This window comes from Lacerta agilis, chromosome 7 (genome assembly GCF_009819535.1).
Source record: "Lacerta agilis isolate rLacAgi1 chromosome 7, rLacAgi1.pri, whole genome shotgun sequence".
Lineage (NCBI taxonomy): Eukaryota > Metazoa > Chordata > Lepidosauria > Squamata > Lacertidae > Lacerta > Lacerta agilis.
Genome location: NC_046318.1, coordinates 35,475,685 through 35,503,252, shown reverse-complemented (window position 1 = coordinate 35,503,252; position 27,568 = coordinate 35,475,685). Strand labels below are relative to the sequence as shown.

At 40.2% G+C, this 27,568-nt stretch overlaps 1 protein-coding gene across 1 annotated transcript in view; it reads right to left on the bottom strand.

Annotated features, from left to right (window-relative positions):
- The window catches only part of TMX3 (thioredoxin related transmembrane protein 3), a 53,084-nt gene extending 32,462 nt beyond the window's left edge, over positions 1–20,622 (bottom strand). The window contains exons 1-16 of the mRNA XM_033154824.1: positions 20,469–20,622; positions 19,269–19,323; positions 16,809–16,848; positions 15,933–16,056; positions 15,524–15,569; positions 15,105–15,185; positions 13,723–13,822; positions 12,737–12,814; positions 10,394–10,460; positions 9,105–9,203; positions 8,533–8,590; positions 7,413–7,466; positions 4,764–4,820; positions 2,761–2,890; positions 2,359–2,427; positions 162–384 (exon numbers count right to left, since the gene is read on the bottom strand). Of these exons, the coding sequence (XP_033010715.1) occupies positions 162–384; positions 2,359–2,427; positions 2,761–2,890; positions 4,764–4,820; positions 7,413–7,466; positions 8,533–8,590; positions 9,105–9,203; positions 10,394–10,460; positions 12,737–12,814; positions 13,723–13,822; positions 15,105–15,185; positions 15,524–15,569; positions 15,933–16,056; positions 16,809–16,848; positions 19,269–19,323; positions 20,469–20,523 (1,336 nt within the window). The 5' untranslated portion in view covers positions 20,524–20,622. The remainder of the gene's footprint in view (positions 1–161; positions 385–2,358; positions 2,428–2,760; positions 2,891–4,763; positions 4,821–7,412; positions 7,467–8,532; positions 8,591–9,104; positions 9,204–10,393; positions 10,461–12,736; positions 12,815–13,722; positions 13,823–15,104; positions 15,186–15,523; positions 15,570–15,932; positions 16,057–16,808; positions 16,849–19,268; positions 19,324–20,468) is intronic.
- Between the last annotated feature and the right edge of the window lie 6,946 nt (positions 20,623–27,568).

Below are 27,568 nucleotides of genomic sequence, written 5' to 3'. Positions count from 1 at the left end.
AATTGGAACACATGCATGTAAAACAAAAAGTTCATCATCTCTGAAGGTCACAGGTAAATAGATGAATTCAATAAATAAGTCTATATTTTGAAATTCTACATTTTTTAATTAAGCAATTTAGTCTTTTTTCTTTTCAAATAGAGTTTTCTGTTCTTGCTCGCCACCTGGAAATTCTAGACGATTCTCACTGTTTTCTTCCTCTTGTTCTTCCTCAGTGCCTTCATCAGTCAGTTCCCGCCCTGCACTTTCCTTCTTAGATGCCTCCACTTCATCTAATCTTCCATCAGAGTCAGCCATACAAATTCCGTAACACATGATGCTGATGACACCCAGTGGTAGACCAAAGAGAAAGCAGCCCAGAAGGGGGGAACTCTTGAAAACAGACTGTTGAGAAATAGTTAGCTGTTAATGACAATTCAACAACATCTAACAAATATATCACTGCATAAGCTTTCATGGAATACGGTCCATCAGATACATGGAGTGTTATCCTGAGCTGAAGGTATATGTACACATGGTTTTGGGTAAGGGGGTTTGTAAAGAGTAAGTCAGAGGGAAATAAAATGCAGAAAAACACAGTGGGAATTACGTACTTAGCAGATCCTTGAAGCATCAGGCAAATGGAGATCGTTCACCTAAAGACTTTATTTTAAAGGGAGTTTATGAACCAATGAACTTGGCAGTTGTGAAAATCTCGAAGGTTGGCATTCAGTATATCAAGTGGATAAGAAGCAGCAAATGTTACTAAAGCATTGTTGTTGTTTAGTCGTTTAGTCGTGTCCGACTCTTTGTGACCCCATGGACCAGAGCACACCAGGCACTCCTGTCTTCCACTGCCTCCTGCAGTTTGGTCAAACTCATGTTAGTAGTTTCGAGAACACTGTCCAACCATCTCGTCCTCTGTCGTCCCCTTCTCCTTGTGCCCTCCATCTTTCCCAACATCAGGGTCTTTTCCACTGTAAAACTTCAGTGCTATAAACACTTACCTGGGGCCAAGTCTCATTGAACTCAATGGGACTTAAGCTTTTCCACAGACATGGATTGGAGTGCGCATTTAGTAGGACTTTTCTTTGATTTAAAAGCTTCTGATATTTACAGTGTTTTAAGCTGTTGTTGTTGTTTAGTCGTTTCCGAATCTTTGTGACCCCATGGACCAGAGTACGCCAGGCACTCCTGTCTTCCACTTCCTCCCGCAGTTTGGTCACTCATTTTGGTAGCTTCGAGAACACTGTCCAACCATCTCGTCCTCTGTCATCCCCTTCTCCTTGTGCCCTCAATCTTTCCCAACATCTCCCGACAAACATCTTCGATTCATCAAGTTAAGACCAAATTAACACCATTATAATTAAAAAATTGTCCAGTAGTACCTTAGAGACCAACTAAGATTGTTCTGGGTATAAGCTTTCGTGTGCATGCACACTTCGTCAGACCAACAAAGCTACCTGCTTGAAGCCATTATAATTGTTATTCTATTTTAGGGCAATTCCACAAACTAAGTTTCGTGTACATCTATGCAGGCTTTGCTACTAAAACAGATTTTATGTCTTTATGGAAATATGTGCACAGACCTATATATAACTTATTGTTCTTGTGTTGGCTGTTTGTGTTTCTGGCAGGCCAACATAAACATTCAGGTTTCCAGATGTGCCGTGAGTACAGAGAGGAGGTAGCTGAACCAGTTGACAAGCAAGTTTTAAGAGTTCATTGAAGCATCTGCTAAAGATCTGAACAAATGCTGCATCTTTTAGTGGTACTTGTCAAATGGATTACCAGTAGTACATATTGTATATCTCTACAACTCCTGCAGCTGCTGGGAATAGCTATAACTGTCTTGGAAACTCATGGCAGCAGTCCACACAAGGATTATTGCTTGACTCCATGGAGAGCACTTTAAAGAGGGAAGCTGATTTTCAAAGGATTTCTGTGCCCCATCTCTCAGTCTAAGCTAGGGTTAGCATAATTCAAAAAGTGAAAATCCGGACAGAAAAGTTTTTTAGGTTTTTTTCGGCCAAGTTGATGAGCTTTTTAAAGTTTTGCCAGAAATCTAAAAATAAATGTTAGAAAATGAAGTTTTTCAGCTATTTTAAAGGGGAATCGCCAAAAGCGACACTGCTGATATGGGTTACCATATGTCTGGATTCCTGATGCCAAGATGTGTGTTTCAAAAGGCAGATATATTGTAACAAACTGGTTTAAAATACAGAACCCAGCACCCAAAATCATGTGATCAAATTTGATATTGATGCTGGGGTGGGTAACCTGAGGGCCTGGATATGCTGGATGTTTGGCAGGTACTGTCCCTATTTTATATCTGATATACGCTTAGACATTATCTAACAGAGATGGGACATTACTTACTCCTACAGTAGACTTGGCATCATAAATTATTCTCTTGATCCGTTGAAGAATTCCATCTCCACCGTGTGCCTAAAATTTCAAAGGTAAAAACAGGCATTAGCACTAGTCAATTATATTTCAGCTTGCATCCATATTTCTTCACCATGTAGTCTGATATATAATGTTTTTCCACTGAAAGGGAAAATTATTTTCTTGTGACATTCCTGGGGTCCCTTGCAAGGACCTGTCCCCAGGCTGTCTCCGATGTTAGTTCTTTCCAGTGACTCTTGTTTTTCAAGGAACATTGGTATTGCACATTCAAATCAGAAAACAGAAATGAAGTAAGTTAGTCAACAAACTGATAGGTCTTTGAGCAATTCAAGTATTGGTTAAAGAGATTTTGAATAATAGTGAAAGGCTTACTTCTGCAGTGCCTTCCAGGATCTCATTAATGAACTGAACCATATCTTCAGTACTCTCAATATGTTTATGAGGTAGGAAATACTGTTGATTGGATGTGTTCAATACAACTATAGTGGGGATTTTCAGATCACTGAAACAGTAAAATCGAACAAGTCAGGAACTAAAAAAATGAAAAAGCTATCAGTTATCAGCATTTAGTTTATTAACAGAGCACATAAGAACTATAAAAGCTTCTTGGCAACTTGACTTTGCAACTATCCTATCTATAGTATCTGAACAAGTGATTCAACTCATTTCTTGCAGGAAGACCAAATGTGGTGGTGGTAGTGGAGTATTTGCCACATTCTTAGGACATTGAAAAATCATACAAGGTTCAGCTTTAATCATCTTGCTTCTGACAAAGGTTTCATAGTCCACTTTCCCAATGCTTAACAATGAGGGGGAGCAGCAGATACAACAAGTGAATCTGGACAAGACTACCTTAAGGTAAATGTAAAGGTACCCCTGGCCGTTAGGTCCAGTCGCGGACGACTCTGGGCTTGCAGCACTCATCTCGCTCTATAGGCCGAGGGAGCCAGCATTTGTCCACAGACAGCTTCCAGGTCATGTGACCAGCATGACTAAGCCGCTTCTGGCAAACCAAAGCAGCGCACAGAAACGCTGTTTACCTTTCTGCCGGAGCGGTACCTATTTATCTACTTGCACTTTGACATGCTTTCGAAGACTACACTAGTAGCCAGCAAGTCATGGTATCTAGAGCAAATTGAAGGCAACCTTGATAGACAGAAATCTGATTCCCCTAGACTGCCACTGTAGCTAGCTATTAACTTGTACAACATGCTCCAAAGCACCATTTGCTGTAGTCTCCAGCAGCATGTCTTTTGCCAACTACATCTACAGGCTACATTTGGAACAATATTGTAATTTGTCAAGTGGGTCGAGCAAAGGAGAGCTAAGCATGGCTTCTCATTATCTACAGCAGGCATATCTAACTCCCAAGAGACTGTGATCTACTCCCACTATAAAAAAAAAATTGGCAGTGATCTACCCATTGGATTGACCAAAGTTGATGAGCTTTTTTGGGGGAGCCTTCAGCAAAATTGTTGAGATTTCAACCAGTTGGACCTGCCTGATCTGGCTTCATTTCTACTGGGAAACATAGGTATCAGATGTAAGCTTCCAAGCCTTAAGCTTTGGTGTAATTTGAGCCTCTATTCAGGAACAACATGGGTTATTTCTCTGCTGAAACAATGAAACACAACCCAGAGCTGCCCTTCTGAATCCTCTCAAAGAGATTTGAGAGCTTTATACGCCTCTTCTAGGCCACAAAAGCTCAGCAACAATAGCTGAAATTCAAAATCCATCAAGCATGTAAAACAAAGTCATAAGTTCCTAATACGTTTTTCTCCTTAATGGTGTATAATCATTTCACAGTATATATAAGCCTCAATCAGTATGTGTGTGTGTTTGTGTGTATTTCATGTTCAGCTCCCATTTATGTGCCTTTTCTCTCTCCATTTACTATCCCATCCTGCCATCTAGTGGAAAAAGTTATATACAAACTTTAAATATCTAGGTTTTATATATAATGGAAGTGTTCTCTTTAAAAGTAAACTGATTTTATTGCATATTGGCCATATCCAAGTGCTATTTATTTTAAATGCAAATGCAAACACACACAAAACAGTACAAATCATAAAATTAGGACAAGTGTGTAACTTTGGCACAGACAATTCATGATAAATTTCCAGGATTTACAGTGATTCCATGGAGGAAACATGCTGAATCTATTCTTGTGAAGGCAATCACTGGGCAGAGTATCTCATCCTACACTGTGCAAAACCAATGCATGTACTGATCAACTTTCACACATCTACCAAGTTTATATGCTCTCTTTCTACAGATATTTGTAACCTGCTGACTGCAAACACAAGAACAAAGTTTCAAAATACAAAACTTACTACACAAATGATATCAATAGCATGAATCAAAAACATACTTACTCCATTAGTAAACTATTCATGTATTCATTACCATCCATATGGCCAAACTGGAAGCTCCTGTGAAGAGTCAAAATAAAAATTGTTAATTAAACCTAACTTTAAAAAATGACAGCAAGCTGTATCCATCTATATTTGGAGAACTTGGAGGCAAACTTGGAGGTTCCTCATTTGGAGGTTTGAATTGAAACTGCTTCTGCCAAACAGATTTGCTGCAACTGCTGATCAGCAGTTACAGCAAGCTCCTTTGAATGCCTGCTCCCAGAGCCAATCAGCTGGCCGGCACTGAAAGTGTGTCTTCAAAGGAAGTTACTGTTACCACAATGATCAGTAGTAACAGCTACTTCACCTGAACACTGTCAGGTATTAAATCGTCTTTTGTTATTAGGGCGGTCTCACCAACCCATGGGGAGTGGGGGAATTAGGGATCCTGATTTAAGGGATGTGTGACTTAGTGAAAAGATAGCATGAGACCCACAACAAAAAGTTATTTTGTATTATCACTCCTAACATGCTTATTCCTTTTCAGAGTTCTAGCGATACTCTCCTCTTAATATAGATCTGCACTTTTATTTCCACTATATTTTCTTGGCTAGTGAAAAATGTGGACAATAAACAGACAGTTCTAAAGCAGTATCCATTCATTTTAGTTGCAAACCACCCTTTAGTACAACTCTTCCAAAGCAGTGTACAATAGGTCAGGTGCTCTACTTCCATGAATTATCCACTGCTAGAATCTTGTGTATACCTGAAGGAGTGTCTCCACCCCCATCGTTCAGCCCGGACACTGAGGTCCAGCACCGAGGGCCTTCTGGCGGTTCCCTCACTGCGAGTAGCGAAGTTACACGGAACCAGGCAGAGGGCCTTCTCAGTAGTTGCACCGGCCCTCTGAGAGGACATCTGAAGGCAGAGCTGTTTAGGGAAGTTTTTAATGTTTGAAGTTTTATTCTGTTTTTTATGCTCTGTTGAAAGCCACCCAGAGTGGCTGGGGAAAACCAGCCAGATGGGCGGGGTATAAATAATAAAATGTTGTTGTTGTTACGGCAGTTACTTCAAATACTAGAGAGCCAGTATGGTGTAGTGGTTAAGAGCGGTAGACTCGTTATCTGGGGAACCGGTTTCGCGCCTCCACTCCTCCACATGCAGCTGCTGGGTGACCTTGGGCTAGTCACACTTCTCTGAAGTCTCTCAGCCCCACTCACCTCACAGAGTGTTTGTTGTGGGGGAGGAAGGGAAAGGAGAATGTTAGCCGCTTTGAGACTCCTTCGGGTAGTGAAAAGCGGGATATCAAATCCAAACTCTTCTTCTTCTTCAAATTATAAAAAATGGTCTAATTTCAGCAACTGTATTTGTGAGGAGGATTTGATAACACAGGGCCATATCCAATGCTGGAGCTCTGCTCATACAACAGACTTTCTTCTTCCTCCCCTATTTGTGCAGATTTTGTGGATACACAGGGGGAAGAGAGGAAATGGAAGTCTCGATGTGCAAGCAGAACTCTGCTAACAGAGCATTGGATGCAACCCATAGCTAGGCAAAAGCATGGGACTGTGTGCATATTTTGTTTAAACAATTGGATCTTATGCCCTTGTGAGTTACTGGATCCTAAGAAACTGGACAGGCCAAACAATACTACTAGTAGTGGCCAGGAATGTGAGAGGGGCACTCCAGTGCCTACTAGCACAACCCCTTGCCCTTCCCCACAACAAGAAAAGAATTAAAAATTAAGAACCGAATATGGAGTACACAAAAATAGAATATTTTTGCACATTTCCTTTTTCTTGGTAAAGAATTTAACTGTCCCAGTAGAAAATGTAAATGTTAAATGCACTGTCTTAGATAAAAAGGTGAGCATTGTTTAGATTGCTTCTGCATTCCCCTAAACCACTCTCACGCTTCATCATTTGTGCACAAGCAATTTACAACCTCCAGAAGAGCTGCCCTTGGTTGAACAAAACCCATGGGTAGCAACATTGTTGTACATCTTTGCTATCTCCTGTACCTTGGTCCCTTTGGACCAGGAAACTATTCTCAGAAAAGTAGTGCCAGGATAAACATCTAGCTACAGCCATTAAGGATCTGGCAGTCTGTTCATATATCTGAAAGCTTAAAAAAGGAAAAAGTATCTTGCTCTGCTTGAGCTAATATTTTTATTTTCAAGTGGCTAATAATTGCAGCTTAAATTGATGTCAATATGGTAAACCGATCTGCGCACATATTAGAGATCTAATAAAATGAAAGCTTTTCCATTTCATTATTACTTATTTCTCATTACAGTTATTTGTGAATGTGTACTTTTTCAATGAAGAACCTAGTTTCTATTCTATCTTGACATCAGAAGGTGCTCCGCCAGAGAACAAATTTGTGACATACATGTGTTAGGGTATTTTAAAAGTCTTTTTTTTTTTTACAGAAAATGCAGCACACACACATTTTCAAAACGTATGCAACGCCTAAAGCTTAGTTGCTTCTACTTCTCTCCTAAATTTGGACAATTTGTGCATATCGGTATAGTCTTAAGTTTACCTAGCTATTATGAATGGATTTGTTGTTAACTGTCACGGTCAAAACTACTAGAATTTGCAGTATTTATTCAACCCACTTAACACACGATTAGGAACAATTAACAAGTGATTAAATACATGCATGTACCTATGAAAGTGGTCTCTATAATTTTTTGCAACATCCTGCATAATAGACTTCAACCTGTAAAAAGAAACATTTCACAGTATTTCCATGAACAGAAACAGAATCTATTCAGCAATGGTATTGTACACCATTGCTGTACATTCAGCAATGAAACACACTGGGCTATGCAGATAAGAAGTGAATATTTAAGCATAAAGCCTGTTTATGAAGGCCAAGGTACGGTTTGCCCATTACATCTAGACTGCTCCATGGCTCCCGATATACATGAAATCTAGATTCTACTCAGTTTTGTGCCACTACATACTATATGTCATATAGTACCTTGGTTGGTACTCATCTGTTTTGGCTCCCAAACACCACAAACCCAGAAGTGAGTGTTCCGGTTTGCAAACATTCTTTGGAAGCCAAACGTCCGACGCGGCTTCCGTAGCTCCCGAATGAGTGCAGGAAGTTCCTGCATCCAATCAGAAACCGTGCCTTGGTTTTTGAACATTTTCAGAAGTCAAATGGACTTCTGGAACTGATTCCGTTTGACAACCAAGGTACAACTGTATTTGTCTGTGCCCTTCAATACAGAAGCTTCATATGTCTGACATACAGCTCAATCATATCTGATAAAAAGGGTGATAAAAAAGGCAGCTGAATGAATGGACAACAATGGCAAGTGAAATGATGCCAGCTAGAGACTAAAGTGACAATGGATGCAGCAGTGGAGATGCATCTTAGACATATCCTGTAACGGGATAGGAAACCAGGCTTTTTTAAAATGAGATTGTAATAAATTAAATTAAATTGGTTTAATTTGTAATAATTTGGAGAAAAAAATTGGCGAAAAAAAGAAAATGGAAACCTGATCCCATGAATGGGGGGGTGTGTGTTTCCAATGGGACTTAATTCCTAGCAACTGTACATAGGACCACACCCTTATCCCTTTATTAATAATATCTGAATAAACCTATGGCTTGTTTTTGATGTGCAGCTTCCTTTTATATTAGTATTTAAACAACATACTCAAACAACGGACAAGTTAGGGATTGGAGCAGGGTTCATGCAGTATGACGTTCAAGAGGTGTGAATTTCTAAATGGTTTGTTATGTTTTATCACGTATACACACCAACATACCTAATATGTTCAACAGAAGTGTTTTTATCATCAATAATTGCAATAGCCACAAGTTTTCCTAAAAAGCAAAAAGAGATAGAACTAAATTTAGGATGCAGAATAGAATATTTAAGTTGGAAACTCCATCACTACTATTAAACTTTCTTCTGAAGTTATTCTGTGTGTGTCCTACACAATGCCTATCACCTATAAAAATTCAATGCTCAGCCGGTTACTGTTACAGGAGAACTGTCCCATTTCAAAATATGTGGGGGATTACAAGACTGAAATTTGCTGCCCATGGAAAGATATCATGTCTGGGAGAGCAGTTCTAGCCTAGATTTAGTTTTCCATAGGAAGGGAGTTTTGAAGAGGGCTGATTACTAGCATTAATAGTAGTGTGAATGTTTGGCATCATTCAAGAAGGATCTGAAGAAGGGACATGCATCAGTGGAAAATCCATAATCCAGAAAATCATCTGATGTTTCCTAGGCATAGTACAACATAAAGCAGCATTTTAAAATTGCAGCTGACTTTACATACAAAAGTGTTAACGTAACATACAATAAAGTTCTGAAGGAAGGACATCTTACCTGTGTCTCCAAGTTCATACAGAGTAAATCCATCAACATTAAGATACCCCTGAAATCTCTCCTTGCTTATCCAGGATGACAAATCACCATCTTCATATTCTTTCAAAAGAAAAAAAAAAACAGTGTAAGAAAAAATAGAATACTCATGTCCTCTTCTAACAGGCATGTCCAACTCCCAAGAGACTGTGATCTACTCCCAGTATAAAAAAAATGGCAGTGATTTACCCATTGTCATTGGAGGGAGGAGGAGCGTGCGTGGGGTGGGTGGATTGCCCAGAGTTATTGAGCTTTTTGGGGGGAGGATTGCACAGAGGGTTTTTTTTTTTAGCTTCCCCACCCCCGTAACTTTTTGTACACAATAAGGATCCCGCGATCTACAAGGATCAGCCGGGGATCTACCGGTAGATCGCGATCTACTGGTTGGACATACTAAGAGCATACTGTTTCTCCAAGTGTCAGTCTACTGTTTGGATTCAAAATTGCTCAGAGTGGAACTCAAAAATGGATAATTCTGCAGGTGAAAGGCAATTTTAGCCAATTGTCCCACTCAATGGGAGCCCCTTTTATAATCTGCTGCAGAGGATTGAGGTACTCTTCAGAGCAGGTGGTGCAGCCAAGTGACAACCATGCAAATAGCCTTCTCCCTCTTCTGACTCTGAGTTTCAGTAAGCAGAGATGCAGCCTCTACTGGATCTGACTCATTTCCATAAACGGAAGGAGCCCTCCCATTCATGGAAGAGTAGGTCAGGATCCAAACCCATATGTAACCAAAGTGGCAACATCCAGGAAGAAGAAAGAGGTATCAACAGACTTTGTGGAACTTCAAATTTTGTAGAACTACCAAACCAACAACTTCAGGTAAAAATATTAATGGGAAGGAACCCCAGAACACCTATATGAGGACAGCACATTCTCAAAGCTACAGAACCCCTAGTCAACTGGAAAAGAAAACCTGGGGAAGGGGAAGGAATTAGAATATACACCAGGCCTAGCAAAGCACCATGTGCACAACTGAAACTTACCGAGTGCCTGTTTATAATTAATAAATATGAGGAACTACCTACTTTGAAGCACATGACACAGATGACAGCCACAGTTTGAGCCGGCATGGCACTGCTTTTACATCTCTAAATTATCAAAGACTGTGCACAATCAACACACATTTTTATATTTTTGAGAAGTATGTAACAACATATGGACTGAGACGTATTAGGGCTAGAATCCTTAAAATGCAGGGGGGAGGAATCCAATACATGTTACTGACATATTACTCTTGATCTATAACTTACCATCATACACAAAATAAGTTCCATCTTTGAAAACTATAACAGCTGGCATCTCAGGGAGTGTCACATGCTGAAAGATAAAAAAGATAAAGCAAACACTTTAATGACACAAAGAAACTTTCGGGATACATTTATATTTCCCAGTTTTTTATTGATTCTACTTTTCAGTTATAGACCATGAAGTGGCTTATAAATATTCATAAAACACAAAGTCACTGAATAAAAACAAAGAGTGTGAAGGTGTAAAAAAAGAAAAGCACCATGGCGTCTCCTGCCTAGAGATGCCTACATCACCACCCTCTTTAATCTCTCTCTTTCAACAGGTGAAGATTTTAATTTCTATTTGGCATTGGCCTGTCAAGCTGACCTCACATCAAAATTTGTTAAGATGAGCTGTAAATTAAAAAGTTACATCTGTTGGTTTCTTTGACTGGTTTACAGGTTCTATTTGCTTTCTCATTCTGTTATTTGGCCTCATTATATTTTTCATTTGTATTGCTGTTAGCTGCCTTGGGTGCTATATGCAGAAAGGCAGGATATAAAATGTAAGTCATACATAAAATTAAAAATAAGCATCACAACCTAATACACTGACCATGCACCTCTTCCCAATCTCTTTCCCCAGTTGGATGACAGAAAAGCTAGGCAACATTTTTGAAGGAGAAAACTGACAATACAAAAAATAAACTGTGTGCAGAAATGTTCTATTAAGAAAGGAGGTTGGATATGAGGAAATTTTATTTTTGTACTTTTATAGCTCGTCATATACTTTTTCTATTATACAACAACTGTTGCTGATATCTCTAAATTCTCCTTGTAAACAGCAGAAGCTCTGGTAAGTTCAAAATTTAAAGTTCAAAGTTTAGCTTCGCTCTGGGTTTCGTACTGTTTTTGAGTTATCAGCTGCTAAGCTGCGCCCCGTCTTGAGGCATCTCATAGCGCTAGGGCTCTTTTCTTCTCTCTTTGGTGTTAAGCGTCTTCAGTTCCACAGCCCTGTTGCAGCGCTGCTTTTGTCCCTCGAACTCAGAAAATTCCCTTCTTGAGTTTGGGTTCACGTTGCCTTCGATACCCTTTTACTTTTATCCCCTCTATGATTGAACCGACCTGATATCACCACTCTGTCGATTCATGACTCGGCTTCAGTAGCGGCTAATCCGGAAGCCCAGGAATTATTTTTAACTTTACCTTGAACCTCACCACCACCACTGTGGTCATTTTCATGAGAGGATCTAACTCTTATAATACATCTGCCACCCAAAACAATGACAGCACAATGGGGGAAATCACATTAAAAAAAAAATCTTTGTATAGTATTGAAGTGGGCTGGTAAAGTATTTACATTTCCACCCCAAATATAACTAGTATAGGGTGCATCTTTTAAACTTCTTTTTGCATCAGAATGCAAACTAGGATCAGAGAGATCTAACTAAAATGCACTACTGCACAGATTTGTGAATGAGCAACACTGTAACTGTAAAGGAACATTGGGTCTCTCTCTCTCTCTATATATATACATATACAGAGAGAGAGAGAGAGAAAATGATACAAAATATTATTGAGAAGACTTAGGACCAGTTTCCACTAACCAGGTGTGCTAGCGAAAGCCACTGCAAAGGCTTTCACTAGAGCAATGAGGCTTTCGCCCCAACCCCCCCCCCCAACAAATCCACTTGGGTATGTGAGGAGAACCCACAGAACAGCATGCAGGGGGAGGAGAAGGGAGGCTGTTCTGTCTGGCAAGGCATGATGTTGAATTCCAGCCTTACCATTGCAACCTCCAATAATTTAAGTAAACATTACTATCCTATCCTCTACAAATCACTTTCATCACCCATGGTCTCCCATTAAGTGACTGAAGCTGCCATTTCCATTTTCCCTTGCCAAGTGGCAACAAGAACATGACAGAATTATACTCCCAACAGCTCCATGTCTACCTTGCACACAAAGAAAAACCAGACCTGGAATCAGCCCCATCCCCCTTTTCAAAGACCTCAAGGAAAGATAGACCTAAACAGAACATGTGCAACTAAACTGTGTGCCCAATAAGGGTATCTTCTTAATTTTAGAGGGTGCTGATTACACAGCCAATGGAACTGAAATTTAACAGTGCCTTGCCTTATCAGCTGTGGTTGCTTCACAAAGCCATAACTGGACATGTTGCATTGTCACACCTAAATGACTCCTTTCCAATTACGGAGAAAGACTTAAAATGACAGCTCTTACTTGCATTCATGTAAAGCATACCAAAACAAAACAAAACATGAAAACACCCCACCACCACCACCTCAAACATTTTTAACGGTAATCTAACCGTGTTTATTTACATGCGTTCTTGAATAAATTTACCTCAGGTAGTATCTCTTCTGAGGCAGAAAAAAAGTAGGTATAAACAATTAGTTCGGAAGCAACTTCTATGTATTTTTCCTGTGGAAATACAAATAGACATTTTAAAACAGTTTCTCAATCTTCCTAAACATAGCAAAACAAAAATACAATGTTGCTTATTTCACTGCTAAATGTTGGTACCTCATAAACCAAAGCAGAGGCAAGGAACCTTTTTGGGTTGAGGGCTGCATGCTGGTGTTGGGGCCTGAAGTCATGGATGAACAGCTTTTCCTCTCTCTCTCTCACCCATCCTTCCTTCCCAGGAGCTTGCCGGAGAAGGGACAGATCACTCTTACCATATGGCTACTGATCACTTGCAGAGGATTTTTTTAAATTTCTCATCTCTCCATTTATTCCAGCTTCCCCTTCCTTCCCCTTCTCTTCCTCTCTGCTCCCCACAGCCCCACAAAACTAATCTGAAAGCAACATCAAGACCTTAGGCTTCAAGTTCCCAACCCTGGCCTTAAGTACTTGTGACTGTGTCTCAACATAGTCATACTATGCCAATGTGTCTGTCTGCTGCCAGCTGATCCTCATGAGGTCAGGCAACAGCAGTAGCACTCTTATTCGTCCATTCCCTCCCACACCATTCCTCCAATTTGCAGGGTAAGTTATGGTATGAAATCTTGAGGCACAATCCACAGGCCCATTTTTGTACTTCCAGGAGATTAACAACTCAATTTCTAGGAATCTTCTTCTTCAAGGGAATAACACTGATTTCTCTCATCATAGCATCATTAAATCCAACTCTACAATTCTATTAATCTAAATATATCTCTGAATATATTTATTTATTGTCCCAAAGCTGCAACTTTAAGTACCCTTGCAGATTTGGTAAAATTACTTAGGGTTGAGATGTCAGCTACCAGAACAATCTTAGGAAGCATGTATTAAAACATAATACTCTTTTGGAATCAGCAAACAAAAATTTAAATGAAGTTTCAAACCTTCAATGGAGATTCTCCACCAATGTAAAGAAAAAATACACGATGCCTCTTTTGCACATGTTCAAACATCTGCTGGCTAGGGAGGGGTCGGATAATAGGCCTGAAGAATAAAATAAAGAAAACAGATAAATGGGAGCAAGAAAAGCAGCTTCCAATTGCTGTCCCTGAGTACTGATAATTTTAAACACCTTTAAATCTAGGACCAATGAGAACTCAATACAGGGGTGCTGAATCACACCAGCTTGTCTTCTCTTGTAAATATTTCAACACTTACACATATTTCTATATGCGGACATTGGGGTGGGGTGGTAATGAATCAACTACAATGTGCTAACCTCATGTATTGGCATTATCCACCAAATTCCTTTATTTTCATTTTTTAAAAGGATGCACTTTCAAGTATCAGACGACAACATTAAGAAATTATCTAAGTGCTTAGAGTTTGAGGAGAACACATGAAAATCATTAGTAAACTTTTGCCTTGACCAAGCAAAATAAAGACTTATTTTTAAAAATGGGGGAAGGGAAATCCTGCTAGCATTTCTTTTCATCTAGCATCTAATAATTATTAGGAAATGTTACATCATCCTATCCTAGCTTTCCAATTCAGCAACTGTGTTCTATAGTTGCATCATTACTGGAGTCAATAGAGAAACATTTTAAAGACTTAATTAAGAACTCTAGTGGTAATTTCATCATGTTGTTAGATGTATTTTCTCCCAGTGTTTCCTACTATGATAGCTATGTTTTTCAAGATGTTGTTGTAAGACCTCTAGGAACTGATCATAGGTATTTGTTAAAGAAATAGCTGCTAAAGTCTAAACAGTTCCATGCAGACATCACAATAAGGTGAAATAAGGTGGCTAAATTTTATCTTAACGTCTTGTGACAACTATAGGTTACTACAGACTAAGGCACAGAAGAGATGTCTGGAAAAAGTGTTGTTAATAACTGGCAGTTAATCAACAACTGTAGCTTAATTTTTCTATCACACAAATTTTCTGGAACAACAACAAAGATCTCCCCCCTCCTTCTGACAGAATAAGAAGGAATTGACCTTGGAATGACAAGCACATCTACTAATAACTTATTAAACAAGCGGCTTTGGGTGACAAATCTTTTCATGTAATCATACTGCCTGTCAAGACCAGGATATTCATGGGCTGAGCTATGTGAACAGTTCGTAAGACTGAAATCCTATATACATATATTTATATGAAATAGAATTATGAGCTACCTCAGCATACAGTAATCAATTGTCAGTTATGACATTAAGCCACTTTGGTTGTATAGTGTACCATGGGCTAAGTTACCCACATTCTACTGTTGCCACATACTCTCCACTCCACATGCCATACAAAACTGAAGCTATAAATACTCACCCTGCTACTCTGTTTGCAAACTCAACAATATCATCTTTGGTCCTGGGTCCTCTATAGTTGTATGCCAAATCACCCTTTAACCTACGTAAAATAATAGTCAACATCTTGGATGAATATTTCAAGTGCTGCAATACTTTTAGCACATAAAGTTAACTGGAAAAAGTTCAACCCAGGGCTCACATTTTATGAACACACAGTAGCAACGTATTTCAACAGCCTTACTGCAGTGGGAGGGGCAGCTAAGCAGCAGTGGTGTTCCTCACAACATCAGTTAGCTTTTAGGTGAATCAGGAGTGGGGAGCAAAGAAGAAACTTAAATAATGGTCCAGTACATCAAAATGGAACACTTTGCACAGAAGACACTAATGATACTACAAAGCACTAAAGTTTTAATATTCAAGACACAAAATTCTACTTACAGTTTAATTGTTGGATAGCCTCGAACTCCAAATTCAGAGGCAATGCCTACAAACAAACAGTAGTATAACCAAGCATTTAAAAGGGCATTTTTAATTAATACAATTAAAATATTCCAAAACGTATTACTGGCATTTCTTGTAGTGGCAAACAAACAGCAGCAGACATTTTTATAACATACAAACTGTTGCATATATAATCCTATTTCTATAGGAAGAGGCTGTCAGGTGATGTACTCACTGCATCCTTCCATGAAAGAATAGAGATCAAGAGGCCATGCCAATTTCCCCACTGAGCTTTGTACCAACACTGAATTTGCTTATATGTGTTTGGTTAACTTACTGGCTTTCCTGTTACTTTCAAAGAGTATAAATTCTAACAGAGATCAGAAGACCTTACTAGAGCACTTACTAGAATAAGAAGTTGCATCCATCTTCCCAACTTTGACTGGTGAACCAGTGCTTCCCATCTCTTTACCAACTTCATTCCACACCGGCTCCAACTTCTTGCAATGGCCACACCATGGTGCATAAAACTGAGAACATGACAAAAAAAAAGCACAGCCAGTGAAGTCTTTGGAGAAACTATTACACATGTACTTGTATATGAAACCACCCATGTGGACAGATGGAAACTACCACATTTCTCAAATGTGCACAAAATTTGTTATTTAGCAGTACATTTTGCGTTTCCTCATCATTACACTTCTATAACAAAATGAGTTCTTCCAGTATCTGCTTGGATAATAGAATATCAATTCAGTTACATGGCATTTATTCCGAAAATAAAAAACTCAACAAAAATTATACTAATTGAAAATAAATAAAAGCAAACAAAAAATTCATGTATCTGTGTCTTTTAAATGCTGCATATTAACAGTGCTGTCCAGGTAATACTTCAATGTGCAGTAGTGTAGCATATTGTTCACTACCATTTTTTATATATGATACAATACACATGCAAAGTAAAATTTCATGTGATCAACTTGAAACAAAGCAATTTTTGGATTATCATATCATTACAAAGAGTTTATCTGCCCATCAACATAATTAACATTTGCACTCCAGATTTTTCAAAAATGGAATCTTTTTTATTAGGGCCACACAGCAATGAATACCTACATTAAACCCTCATATATTATGAGAATCCACTCCTGATAAGTATTTTTTTATTCCGTGGAAATTAAGATAAGCATGAATGTAGAAGCTTTTTTTTAAGATAAAATTAGTTTTTGAATAGTTTTGTGGTGTGGGGTTTGTTTGTTTTGCTTTTTGCTGTTATACTCACATCTACAAGCCAAATGTCATCTTTGCGGTTCTCTTTAAACCTAAGATAGAAGCGTAACTGATTAAATATGGTTGACAAGTATTTTGCATTTTATTAAAATAATACAAAAGCAAGAGAAGAGCTTGTTTTTACTACTGAAGACTCTTTTATACCTTGCTGTTAACAGAATGTAAATCATTTCCATCCTTCATGATAACCATTATCGTATAGACCTAAGATAAGTAGCAATAGCTCACAAATATCAAAGACCACACTAAAAATATTTTTACCTATGCAGTTAAGCAATACAAGAAAATATGATTATTAGTAGTAGCAATATTAGCAACCGCCACCAAAATTATTAGGTCTTAAATAATTTGTAAGAGGCTTAAAAAGCTAAAATGGGTTAACATGTTCCAGGCATATGATACTTCTGAGCATGCGATTAAGGTCAACTAATTATTTGCCAACACAAATTACAGATTAGTTATCTGATATCTATTACGGTAAACAACTGTTACACCAGTATTTTGTTGGTATAGTCTATATATACATCTCACAACATTTACTTTGTCCATTGTGTTACTTTACAGTTCATTTCTTACATTTCTAAAGTGTTTTAATATGTAAAAGTGCAGCGTGCAATCTGCAAGATATATGCAATATAAATCAAGCTTAAAATTACAACTGTAAGAACGAATTTTTTTAAACCAGTATTTCAGCTGGGTCTTCATTACTCTAAGAGCAAACACATACAATGTGATGCAGCAGCAAGAAAAAGTTAACCCTATTCTAGGCTGCATCAACGGAAGTATGGTGTCGAGATCAAGGGAAGTAATACTACCACTCTATTCTGCCTCAGTCAGATGACACTTTGAATACTGTGTCCAATTCTGGGCACCACAATTTAAAAAGGATGTTGACAAGCTGGAACATGTACAGAGGAGGGCAACCAAAATGGATTAAGGGTCTGGAAGGTAAGCTTTATGAGTGCTTGAAGGAGCTGGGTATGTTTAGCCTGGAAAAGAGGAGACTGAGAGGAGATATGATAGCCGTCTTCAAATATATGAAGGGCTGTCACATGGAGGAGGGAGCATGCTTGCTTTCTCCTGCTCTGGAGGAAAGGACCAATGGCTTCAAGCTGCAAGAAAGGAGATTCTGCCTAAACATTCAGAAAAGCATTCTGACAGTAAGAGCTGTTCAGCAGTGGAACGGACTCCCACAAGAGGTGGTGGACCCTCTTTCCTTGGAAGTTTTTAAACAGAGGTTGGATGGTCATCTGTCATGGATGCTTTAGCTGAGATTCCTGCATTGCAGGGGGTTGGAGTAGATGACCTTTGGGGTCCCTTTCAACTCTAAGATTCTATGATTCTGTATTTAAATTACAGACAAACTAGCAAGATAAGGAATGCCCATGCCCACACCCACCCCTTGTAAAAGCAGTTGCAAGTAACAAATACTGTAACATGCAGTATTTGTCCTACATGCGGTCAGCAGTTGGGGGTGGCAATTTTTAAAGGGAAAATGGAAAAAAGCAAAGCTATCAATCCCATCCCCCTGCTTCACAGCCCTGATCTGAAATGCTTATGTGTTTTGGGGGTGGGGGTGGTGCCTATTGGTTTGTTTTTATTTGATTATGTATTTGATGTTCTCATTTTTATTTTTATGTTGTGAACTGTCCTGTGATCTTCGTATTAAGGGCAGTATACAAATTTAATAAATAATAATAATAATAATAATAATAATAATAATAATAATGGGAACATGGCTATTTGGATGCCTGTAACTCAAGACCAGACAACAGTTTTGATGAAGCCAGTATCTGAGCCAAGCCTGAAAGTTGGGTCAGCAGCTTAACTAAGTGTCTAAGAGATGATATTTCTGATGAGCTTTATTGGTACCAAGCAGCTGGTGGAGGTAAATTGTCCAATTTGACATTCACATTGAGTGAACTTTTCTGACAGTTTGTTGCTGTGTCATTGGAGAATGCAACATGCTTCACAGCTGCTACAAAGTGATTTTTTAAATAGTGGATGCAGGGCTAACCTACTCTAGAAGCAAAGCGAGGAAACAGCCTCAGGTGGCAGGATCCACAAGGGCAGTCAGGTGCCAGGAAGCATTTCTGGCACTGATTTGTGTTTAGTTTTCTCCTTCTAAATGTTAGCAGTGTGGATAAAAATTATGTATGGAATCCAACACTAAACAAGCGAATTTCTGTTTTGCCTCCCTCTGTATCCCACCCCCACTACAACCCCATTTCTTTTTGAATGCATTATAGGTTCTTGTTTTTCTTTTGTGTTTCCTACCACAGAGAAGAACCATTGATTTTTATGCATTTGGACTCTGCAACATACTCATGTGTAAGAAGAGCATGGTGCATGAAGTGACCTGCCAATGAATACCAGAAAAACATTGACATGTGATATATGGATTCAAATAATGTCTAAAGCCATCATCTACAATAAAACACTGCATACTTACGAGTCATCTAAGTCTTCTACGAAAGATGCATCAACTACCAAAATAAATGCAGCAACTACCAAAAAGAGAGAGTATATCTTGATCTCACATATGTATAATGTCTGTTCGTATTTTATCTAGCCCACCTCAACAGCACCCTTCCAATTAGCTTCCACCTAAGTCTCACTTCTCTCCGGATCTAATGCACCCCAAACCACATTCCACCTGATTTCATGCTTCAGGGTATTTTGTTGATCACTTGGCCATTGCCCTCTCTCCCTGGGAAGCTCTACCTGCTTGCTCACTGTCTCTTTGAGAAGCCAAGAGGAATAGGTACAGATGGCATGCACATATAGGCAAGAAGAACTCTGCTTGCTTGTTCACCCTCCTCTCCTCTTTGGGTGGCACAGTACTGCCAGCTCTTCCCCCTGTTGCACCATCTCCCCCTTCCTCCTTAAGGTGAAGAAATAAAGCCAGAGTCCTCAAAGCTATGGCCCCCCTGTCCAAGAAACAAAAAACAGCAAGCAAGAGGAGGCCTTGCTGGATCAGCTGTTGCCATTCCCAGCCCACCTGCTCTTTATGGGCAGGCCTGCTGGCTCCATCCTCCCTGCCATCCCACCCAGAGAGGGGAAGATTAAAACAAACAAACTAACACACACACAGGCAGGCAGGCAGAGCCACAGCTGCCTCTCGCCCCCACCTTCCTTCATCCTTACTACTGTACTTCCCACAAAAACAGAGATGAGGAAGAAGCTAGAGAGAGTGGCAGCTGCCCACTGTCACACACCCCCTCCCCACTTGCTTCTATGGCCAAGCAGGCAGCAGGTGCCATGTGCCGCTTGCCCCTCTGTGGGTCCCAATGGGTGGGGCGTCGTTTCCTCAGACTCCTCCCTTGGCCAAGAAGAGGCCCAGACCTTTGCCAGAACTGCAGCAGGTGGCCAGTAGTTGGAAGCCACCACGGGGTCCCCCAAATCGCGCCCCGCCCCCCGACACTTGCGCCTCTTAACGGCCTCGCCTTCCCCTTCGTGCAGCAGCAGCAGCCCACCCTCGGCCCTTAAGCAACCCCTTTCCACCCCTTCCATTCATACCCACCCGCCCGCCCCCTGGCAGCTTCCGACCCTCTTCCGTTCTCCCCACCCCCCACCCCCGCCATATACCTCCCACCCCACCCCACCCCCACTCCCCGAAAGACAAGCCGACTGCCTCCTCCGTGGCGACTACCTGCCGCCCAAAGGAGTGGGCTCCCCCGCCGCTCTCTTCTCCTCCCTTCTGCCATACTGACAGGAGCTGGTGTAGCCAAGCGAAGCGGCGGCCGGAAGGGGAAGCGGAGCCACAACCCCGCCGCCCGGCCCCACAGAGCATGCGCCCGGCAGCTCCGGCTCCAGCGGTTGCCTCCGCTGTTTGGAAGCGGGAGGGGCGGTTGCTAAGCGACGCTCCATCATCTCCGGCTTCGGGGCTTCTGGTTGCCGGCAAGGCCTCGGCGCGCCTGAGAGGAGGAGGAGGAGGGAGGCTAGGGAGACCCCCCTCGGCGGGGGGGAGCCTCTCGGTCCGGGGCCGGTTCTGTGCCATACGGGTTGAGGAAAGAAACGTCGCCGAGGTTGTGACGAAGACGACGAAATAGGAGAACCTCCCAACTTCCCTCCCCCCCCCCCATTTTATCCGGTGCAACCGGCCACGTTTCCTCATCTGAAATCGGAACATTACAAAAGCCTAATCCGTTCGAAAAAAAACTTTAAGCGCCTTGGGGAGGTTAAAGTGTTTCCATTTGGTTTATAGCGGACGGTGCTGTGTTTGCTTCTTTATTCGTTGTGTTAGAAGGACATCTTGTGGCGCTGGCAGATGGTGCCCATTCGGGTTTTGGGCCGCTTGTGATTTCTCGTCGAGCAGGAACTTTGGTGCCAGGCTCGGTTTTAACGCGGCTCGCATACTTCTAACATACTGCCCTTCCTCATGGCTTCCATAATCAATTTAATGTACACGCACGTGCATGAGACCTGAAAGTTAGCACAGCAATTCCAGTCCAGTGGAATCAGTCCATTGCAATTCCACTTATAGCTTACAGTTGTAGAGCGCTGATTGTGTAGTGCTAGGAGTTACTTAACTGGGTGGTGGGATGGCCCAAAGCAAGGATTCAGATAATGAAAGTAATACTGTATTTGGGCAGACCCATAAGTTAGGGGGTGATCTTTTAGGTATCTTGTCTAAAGTCACTTATGCCTTGATGGTAAGTTCCAGAACTTTGAATTGTGTCCTGAAACAGACAGGCTTCCAGCACAGCTCTACAAAAATATACTGTATGCCCTATAGCCAGGCCAGTAGTACGTTAGTCAAAGGCAGCTCCACCCATTACAGAACTCCTGAATATGAAGAACAATGAGCCAAGGTAATCTGTTCAAGATGGGTCATGGTAGCTTATGCAGCGCTTAAACTCAATTGATCTATCTTGCTTTCAACTCTGAAGTCTAGGTCCCACATTGCAGGTTAGATTTAGAAGTGAATGCTGGATTTGGAAAGAAAAAATAATCTGTTGTAACATAACATCCAAATGACATGTACAGTGGTACCTTGGATTAAGAACTTAATGTGTTCTGGAGGTCCGTTCTTAACCTGAAACTGTTCTTAACCTGAGATACCACTTTAGCTAATGGGGCCTCCCGCTGCCACCTTGCCACCGCCACACAATTTCTGTTCTCATCCTGAAGCAAAGTTCTTAACCCGAGGTACTATTTCTGGGTTTGCGGAGTCTGTAACCCTGAAGCGTCTGTAACCCGAGGTACCACTGCATTAAGTATATCTACAAATAGACTTCCTAATACTTTCCCTTCAAATGCAAAACTTTTGATGAACCTCCAACAGGGATGCCCTCACTAATTTATGTAGATTCATAGACCTAGTACAATAATGTTCCAAAGGCTCTTAAGCTGGTACTGTTAAATCTGCAGAACAAACCTAGTTCCTTGGCCATATTGCTGCCAAGATGCCACCTTGAGAAAGTAACTGATGTGCTTGAAGTAAAAATACCTGTAAATTGAATCAAGAAAGACCAATTGAGTTCAAGGTAGAGAGGATTGAAGGGAAGTTTTCATATGATTTATAGCTCACTTCTGAGAACAAGAAGTAAGTCATGATTTAATTATTTCTCCTACCCTGTTTCTCCTAAAATAAGACATAGCCATAAAATAAGCCATATCAGGATTTCTATGCATTTGCGAAATATAAGCCGTTCCCCAAAAATAAGCCATACCCCGAAAATAAGCCATAGTGACGTGGTACCTCCCATTAAAACAGCCTGGAGAGGCGTGGCTATGCAGCTTACCGATGCGACACGGTTAAAATAAGACATCCCCTGAAAATAAGCCATACTGTGTTTTGTTGAGCGAAAAAAAAATATAAGACGGTGTCTTATTTTAGGAGAAACACGGTACTATCTGGGAAGAAATCCTGCTTATTTGAATAACGTTTTAATGGATATTGTATAACATGTCCTGGCATTTGTATTGCATTGCACATTGTAATGTATTTGATCTGAGAAGTTTTCTGTCTGGTCTAGTGAAAGTTAGTTTAACTTGCTTGGGGCCTTAACTGACAGCTGTGTGCAGAAGGGTTGGTGTTAGAATTCTCAGTATGCAGAAGGGAGATAGAAGCAGGAGTGGCCCAAGACATTTTGGCACCTGAGGCAACCATAAAGTGGCATCCCCCCTCCCCCATCAGGGAAGAATTAATGAGTGAAGATCTATATCAGGAACAAGGGATCTACAGCCCCTGTGGATCCTGTTATCCAAGGCAGTTGCCTCATGCGTAGCCCAGCCCTGGATAGAAGATATGCATATTTTGATTGGTGGATGCAGGTTGAGAATTTTCAATTGGACAGTGTGATTGGCTGAGACTGGACTAGATAGGCCAGAAGCATATATATGGCTGGGCACTTGTCAGCAGTCTTGAGTTTTGGGTACTCATGGAGTCAGCCAGAAGAAAGTGGCAACACAGGCAGAGGATTGGAGAGGCAATGGTATAGTGTCTAGAGTGCCTTGTCAGTATCCCGTCTGGGATTGTTGTTTTCTGTTGTTAGCTTGCCAGGATATTGAATGTGACTAAGCACACAATGAATATTCATTGCCAAGTGAGGGCCTGATTTGGGCCTCTTTCTTGCACCAGCCTGGAGTCAGTGCAATGAAACAACAATACTCCTCTGCCCCGACCAGCAGGACCTGGCAAGGCTTCAGATGCAGCAATAGCTATGTTGCTCAGATCAGTCGCTGGGGAGTGTTAGGGTTGCTCTTCCCATCTTACACCCTCTCCTAAATATGTTTATATGAACATTAATTTAGAAATAAGTTCAGTAAAGCCATTTTTAAAAAATTAGGTGTGTTTAGAGAAGACTCCCTAGAAGACTCCCTAGAAAAGACCCTGATGTTGGGAAAGATGGAGGGCACAAGGAGAAGGGGGCGACAGAGGATGAGATGGTTGGACAGTGTTCTCGAAGCTACTAACATGAGTTTGGCCAAACTGCGAGAGGCAGTGAAGGATAGGCATGCCTGGCGTGCTCTGGTCCATGGGGTCACGAAGAGTCGGACACGACTGAACGACTGAACAACAACAGGATTGCTGTGTTAAGAGATCATACAGCCAATTGTATTTTATTGTTAAATGGAAAGACTATTACTGTTGTTTTTTCAACTGTGCCATATTTTGCATGCAGTTAAATTATTTTACTTGGAGGGAAAGTAAGCTGTGGGATGTGTTTGAAGATGCATTAAAGTGATTTATGTAGTGCTAGCAATTGAAGCACTTTAGCTGAGTGGGTTTGCTAATGTCTGAAGTTCTGTTTTAAAGAATGGTTACCAGTGCACCGTGCCATTATGCTGAATCTTCAAAGTGTTATGTGCTACTGTATAAGCTTTGTTTTGCTTGATTTTAAAGGCAACTTCAGAAGTTCAGAATGTACATCACTTTATGTTGCCATTTTCACAAGTGTTCTGGTTGCAAGACTACCAGTCATTTCACCCCTGAAACCACATCAAACTCATTGTGATGCCTTCTGATATATTATTAAATATTTCTAATGCACATTGGTACTGTTATGGCATACAATAGCTTGCATTAATAGAAATGATTGTTTACATAGCTCTATAGTTTTGTAATTTATATAGATGCCAGTACTACTGAGATTCAGTTTGGTATGGCATGAACAAGCTTCAAGGTCATTTATATGTGTAGATTTATGTGATTTATATGGATTTTTAAGTGTGAAATTACACACAACAGAAAACTTCCCAGGCTTCAATAATTATTTTTTTAAGGAGCAAATTTTTTCTTAAGATAAAAATGTAAATCCAAGGAAAAGATAAGATGTTTTATTGACTTTTTGAAACAATGCCCGTATGAATATGCTTTTGTGACTAAGAGCAGTTTAGCCATCTACTTCCATGGATAAAGAACTAAGAATTAGTGATGAAACACTTCATGATTACATGGACAAATAGGTATTTACTGCAGAGTAACAGAACAAGTCCATAACTGAGGAGTGAAGCAATAGCTACCACAGAATACTATAAAACTAAAACTGGTGGTCCATGTTGCTTTTTTTAAAGCAAACATTTAAAAGTGCAGAAGCTTCTGCACAGTAACAATGTGGTTAGTTAGTTTTCTGTACTTATCAAATTGTACTTGTATTGCAAATTACTGAAGTGTTTTCACTTTGGATACTTGTACAAGACTGTAGTGCAGGCATCCCCAACCTGCGGCCCTCCAGATGTTTTGGCCTACAACTTCCATGATCCCTAGCTAACAGGACCAGTGGTCAGGGATGATGGGAATTGTAGTCCAAAACATCTGGAGGCCCAAAGGTGGGGATGCCTGCTGTAATGGATAGACTGGGGTAGAAAGCTTGTAGCCCTTCGCCTAATTTCATATGGCTATCAGACTACATAACAAGGGGAAACAGAATGTCAAAGAGAGGAGAAAATAAGAGAATTGTAGAAAGGTCACTGCCCAATGCCCTGAGCAAATGTGACTCTCAACAGGGAAAAAAAGACCTCTTCCATAGACACCCTGGAATAGACACTGATTGTGATCCTAACTTACTTGTTGATAAAAAAAGTCTGAAACAGTTATTATTTTCACTCATAAAATAAAACAAAAGGGTCACAACTGCATAGAACTTCGTAAACATGGATACAGAGTTGAGACTTCATGAGAAATCTGGCAGAACATTTATTCTACAGTCCAGAAAGCAACTCTTGTGCCAATTCTTCTGCTGAAGAAAGATTTGTGATATTCTCTGTGAATGCTCAGGGAGCCACTTTGAAACTAAAATGAAACTTATGTTTAAACCTTCCAGTATCCAACTGAGTTTACCAAACTCAGTGTCCTCTCTTCTGACATTTAATCTATAAAACACAAAGTTTTGCTGGCTTGTGAATGAGACTGACAATGTCCTGAGATTTTAAAATAAAACATGTTTAGTACAGTCATCTTGAAATTGTCCAAGCTGGCTGTGGATATATCAGCACCCTGCTGTTAGCAGAAACGGGGGTATCAAGAGATTTTAACCATGTGGAAAGACTGAAGAAAACCAACTGGAGAAACCCTTTACCATCTGTGCTCCTTTTCTTTCATTTTTGTGGGAAAGAAATACTTTATATTCTTAGTGCAATAAAAATGGACACAGAAAATGAATTCTATCCATTCAATCTCCCAGAATTCTATTTAAAGTTGATCCCTTTGATCAAAATGTGATATATGTATTTTTTTAGAAGAGAGATGCCTCTAGTAAAACAAAGGTAGACATAGCCAAAGTACCCCTCTTGTACTTTCTGTTCCATGCAAAGGCATATGGCACTGAATTTACTTTGTTATAGCCACCCAAACTTTGAAGATAATTTAAAATTGATGGTGGTCATATAGGTCACTGAAAAGCAGTACTTGGAACACCTACATAGCTAGCTTGCAAACATTTGAAAAACTTTAATGTTGTGGTCTGCCCTACACATGGTCATTGTGCAAAGCATTAATTTCTTGGAATGGTGTGTCCAGCTGCATTAGATTTGTGTGGTGTGTTACTGTTTTTCAGCATGGTAACTGAAATAGCCCGTGGTGTGGTTAATTATGGGGGGTGAGCTTACCTGTTTGGTTTTCAATCCACTCCTAGGCTGCATCTGCTCTCCAGATGACACAGGAGACTCAGGTACATTTACAAAAGAGTCCATTATTACTACCAAACCCGAGAAGGCTCTAAGGAGCCTCACAGCACCCTGCCTCAGCTCTGATCTATTGAGCTCTGATCCTTACTTTGGGCTTCTCGTGTCTGTGTGGTTGGCCACTGTTAAGATCACTATGTTATGTTAATTTTCTGTTAAAACTTCACTTGTCCTTGGGTCGCCCCCCCCCCCCCGAACAGAGTTAGGGTGTGTGGAGGAGGAGATACAGGAAAGTCCCGTTTCATGAGTGGACTTTATTCCATTCTCACATCAACTTAGTTGAATCATGCCAATAGGTGGTACACATGGGATCACTCATGAAAGGAACAAATAATTGCATTTAAAAGTTATGTTAGGGTGTGATTTAAATTATGTTTATGATTATTTATGAAATTTGCCTCAAAGTGAACAATCCATAGAAACATTGAGGAATATATACATTAAAAAGTTTATTTGGAAGTGCAATTCATTACATCAAGTCAGTTTCCTTTCTATTATATTCCTGACCCTCTGAAGCACATTGAACTCAATGGGAGTTTTTGCGGTGGCGTCAGTGGATTTTGGAGGAGTGAGTCAAATGCTGAAATTGTACCATGATTGAGATTAGCCTATAGAATAAGTTGATACCAAATATGTTTCTAAACTGCTATATACAATAGTTTTACCTCCAACATTAATCTAATTTTTCTTTGGAAAGCAAAATAGCATCTGTAACCACTAAAGTATGTTTGTCCATTCTTCATAAAGTTGGCAAAAAATGTTGCACTTAACATTTTGGAATGATAAATCTCGGCATATATGCTATCCCATTAGTTTATTATTTTCATTTGAGTGCTTGGCCTGTAGCCAGAAGATAAGATAGTTGCCAGAATGCATGTACCACACCACTTAAATCCAGCAAACTTAACCATTTTCTGATCTAATGAACAGTGTATTTCTTAATTTTTTATTGATTTCTGCATAATTATAATAGTGTGTTGCAATATCTAATTCCTTTTTCAGTGATGCATGGCTAAGGCTTCAAACATAAACATTCCCTTTTCATTTTAAACCTAACTGGTTGCATTTGCTAACATTTTAATTTTGTTTATTATGTTTTCTATCTTCAACATTTGAATAGCA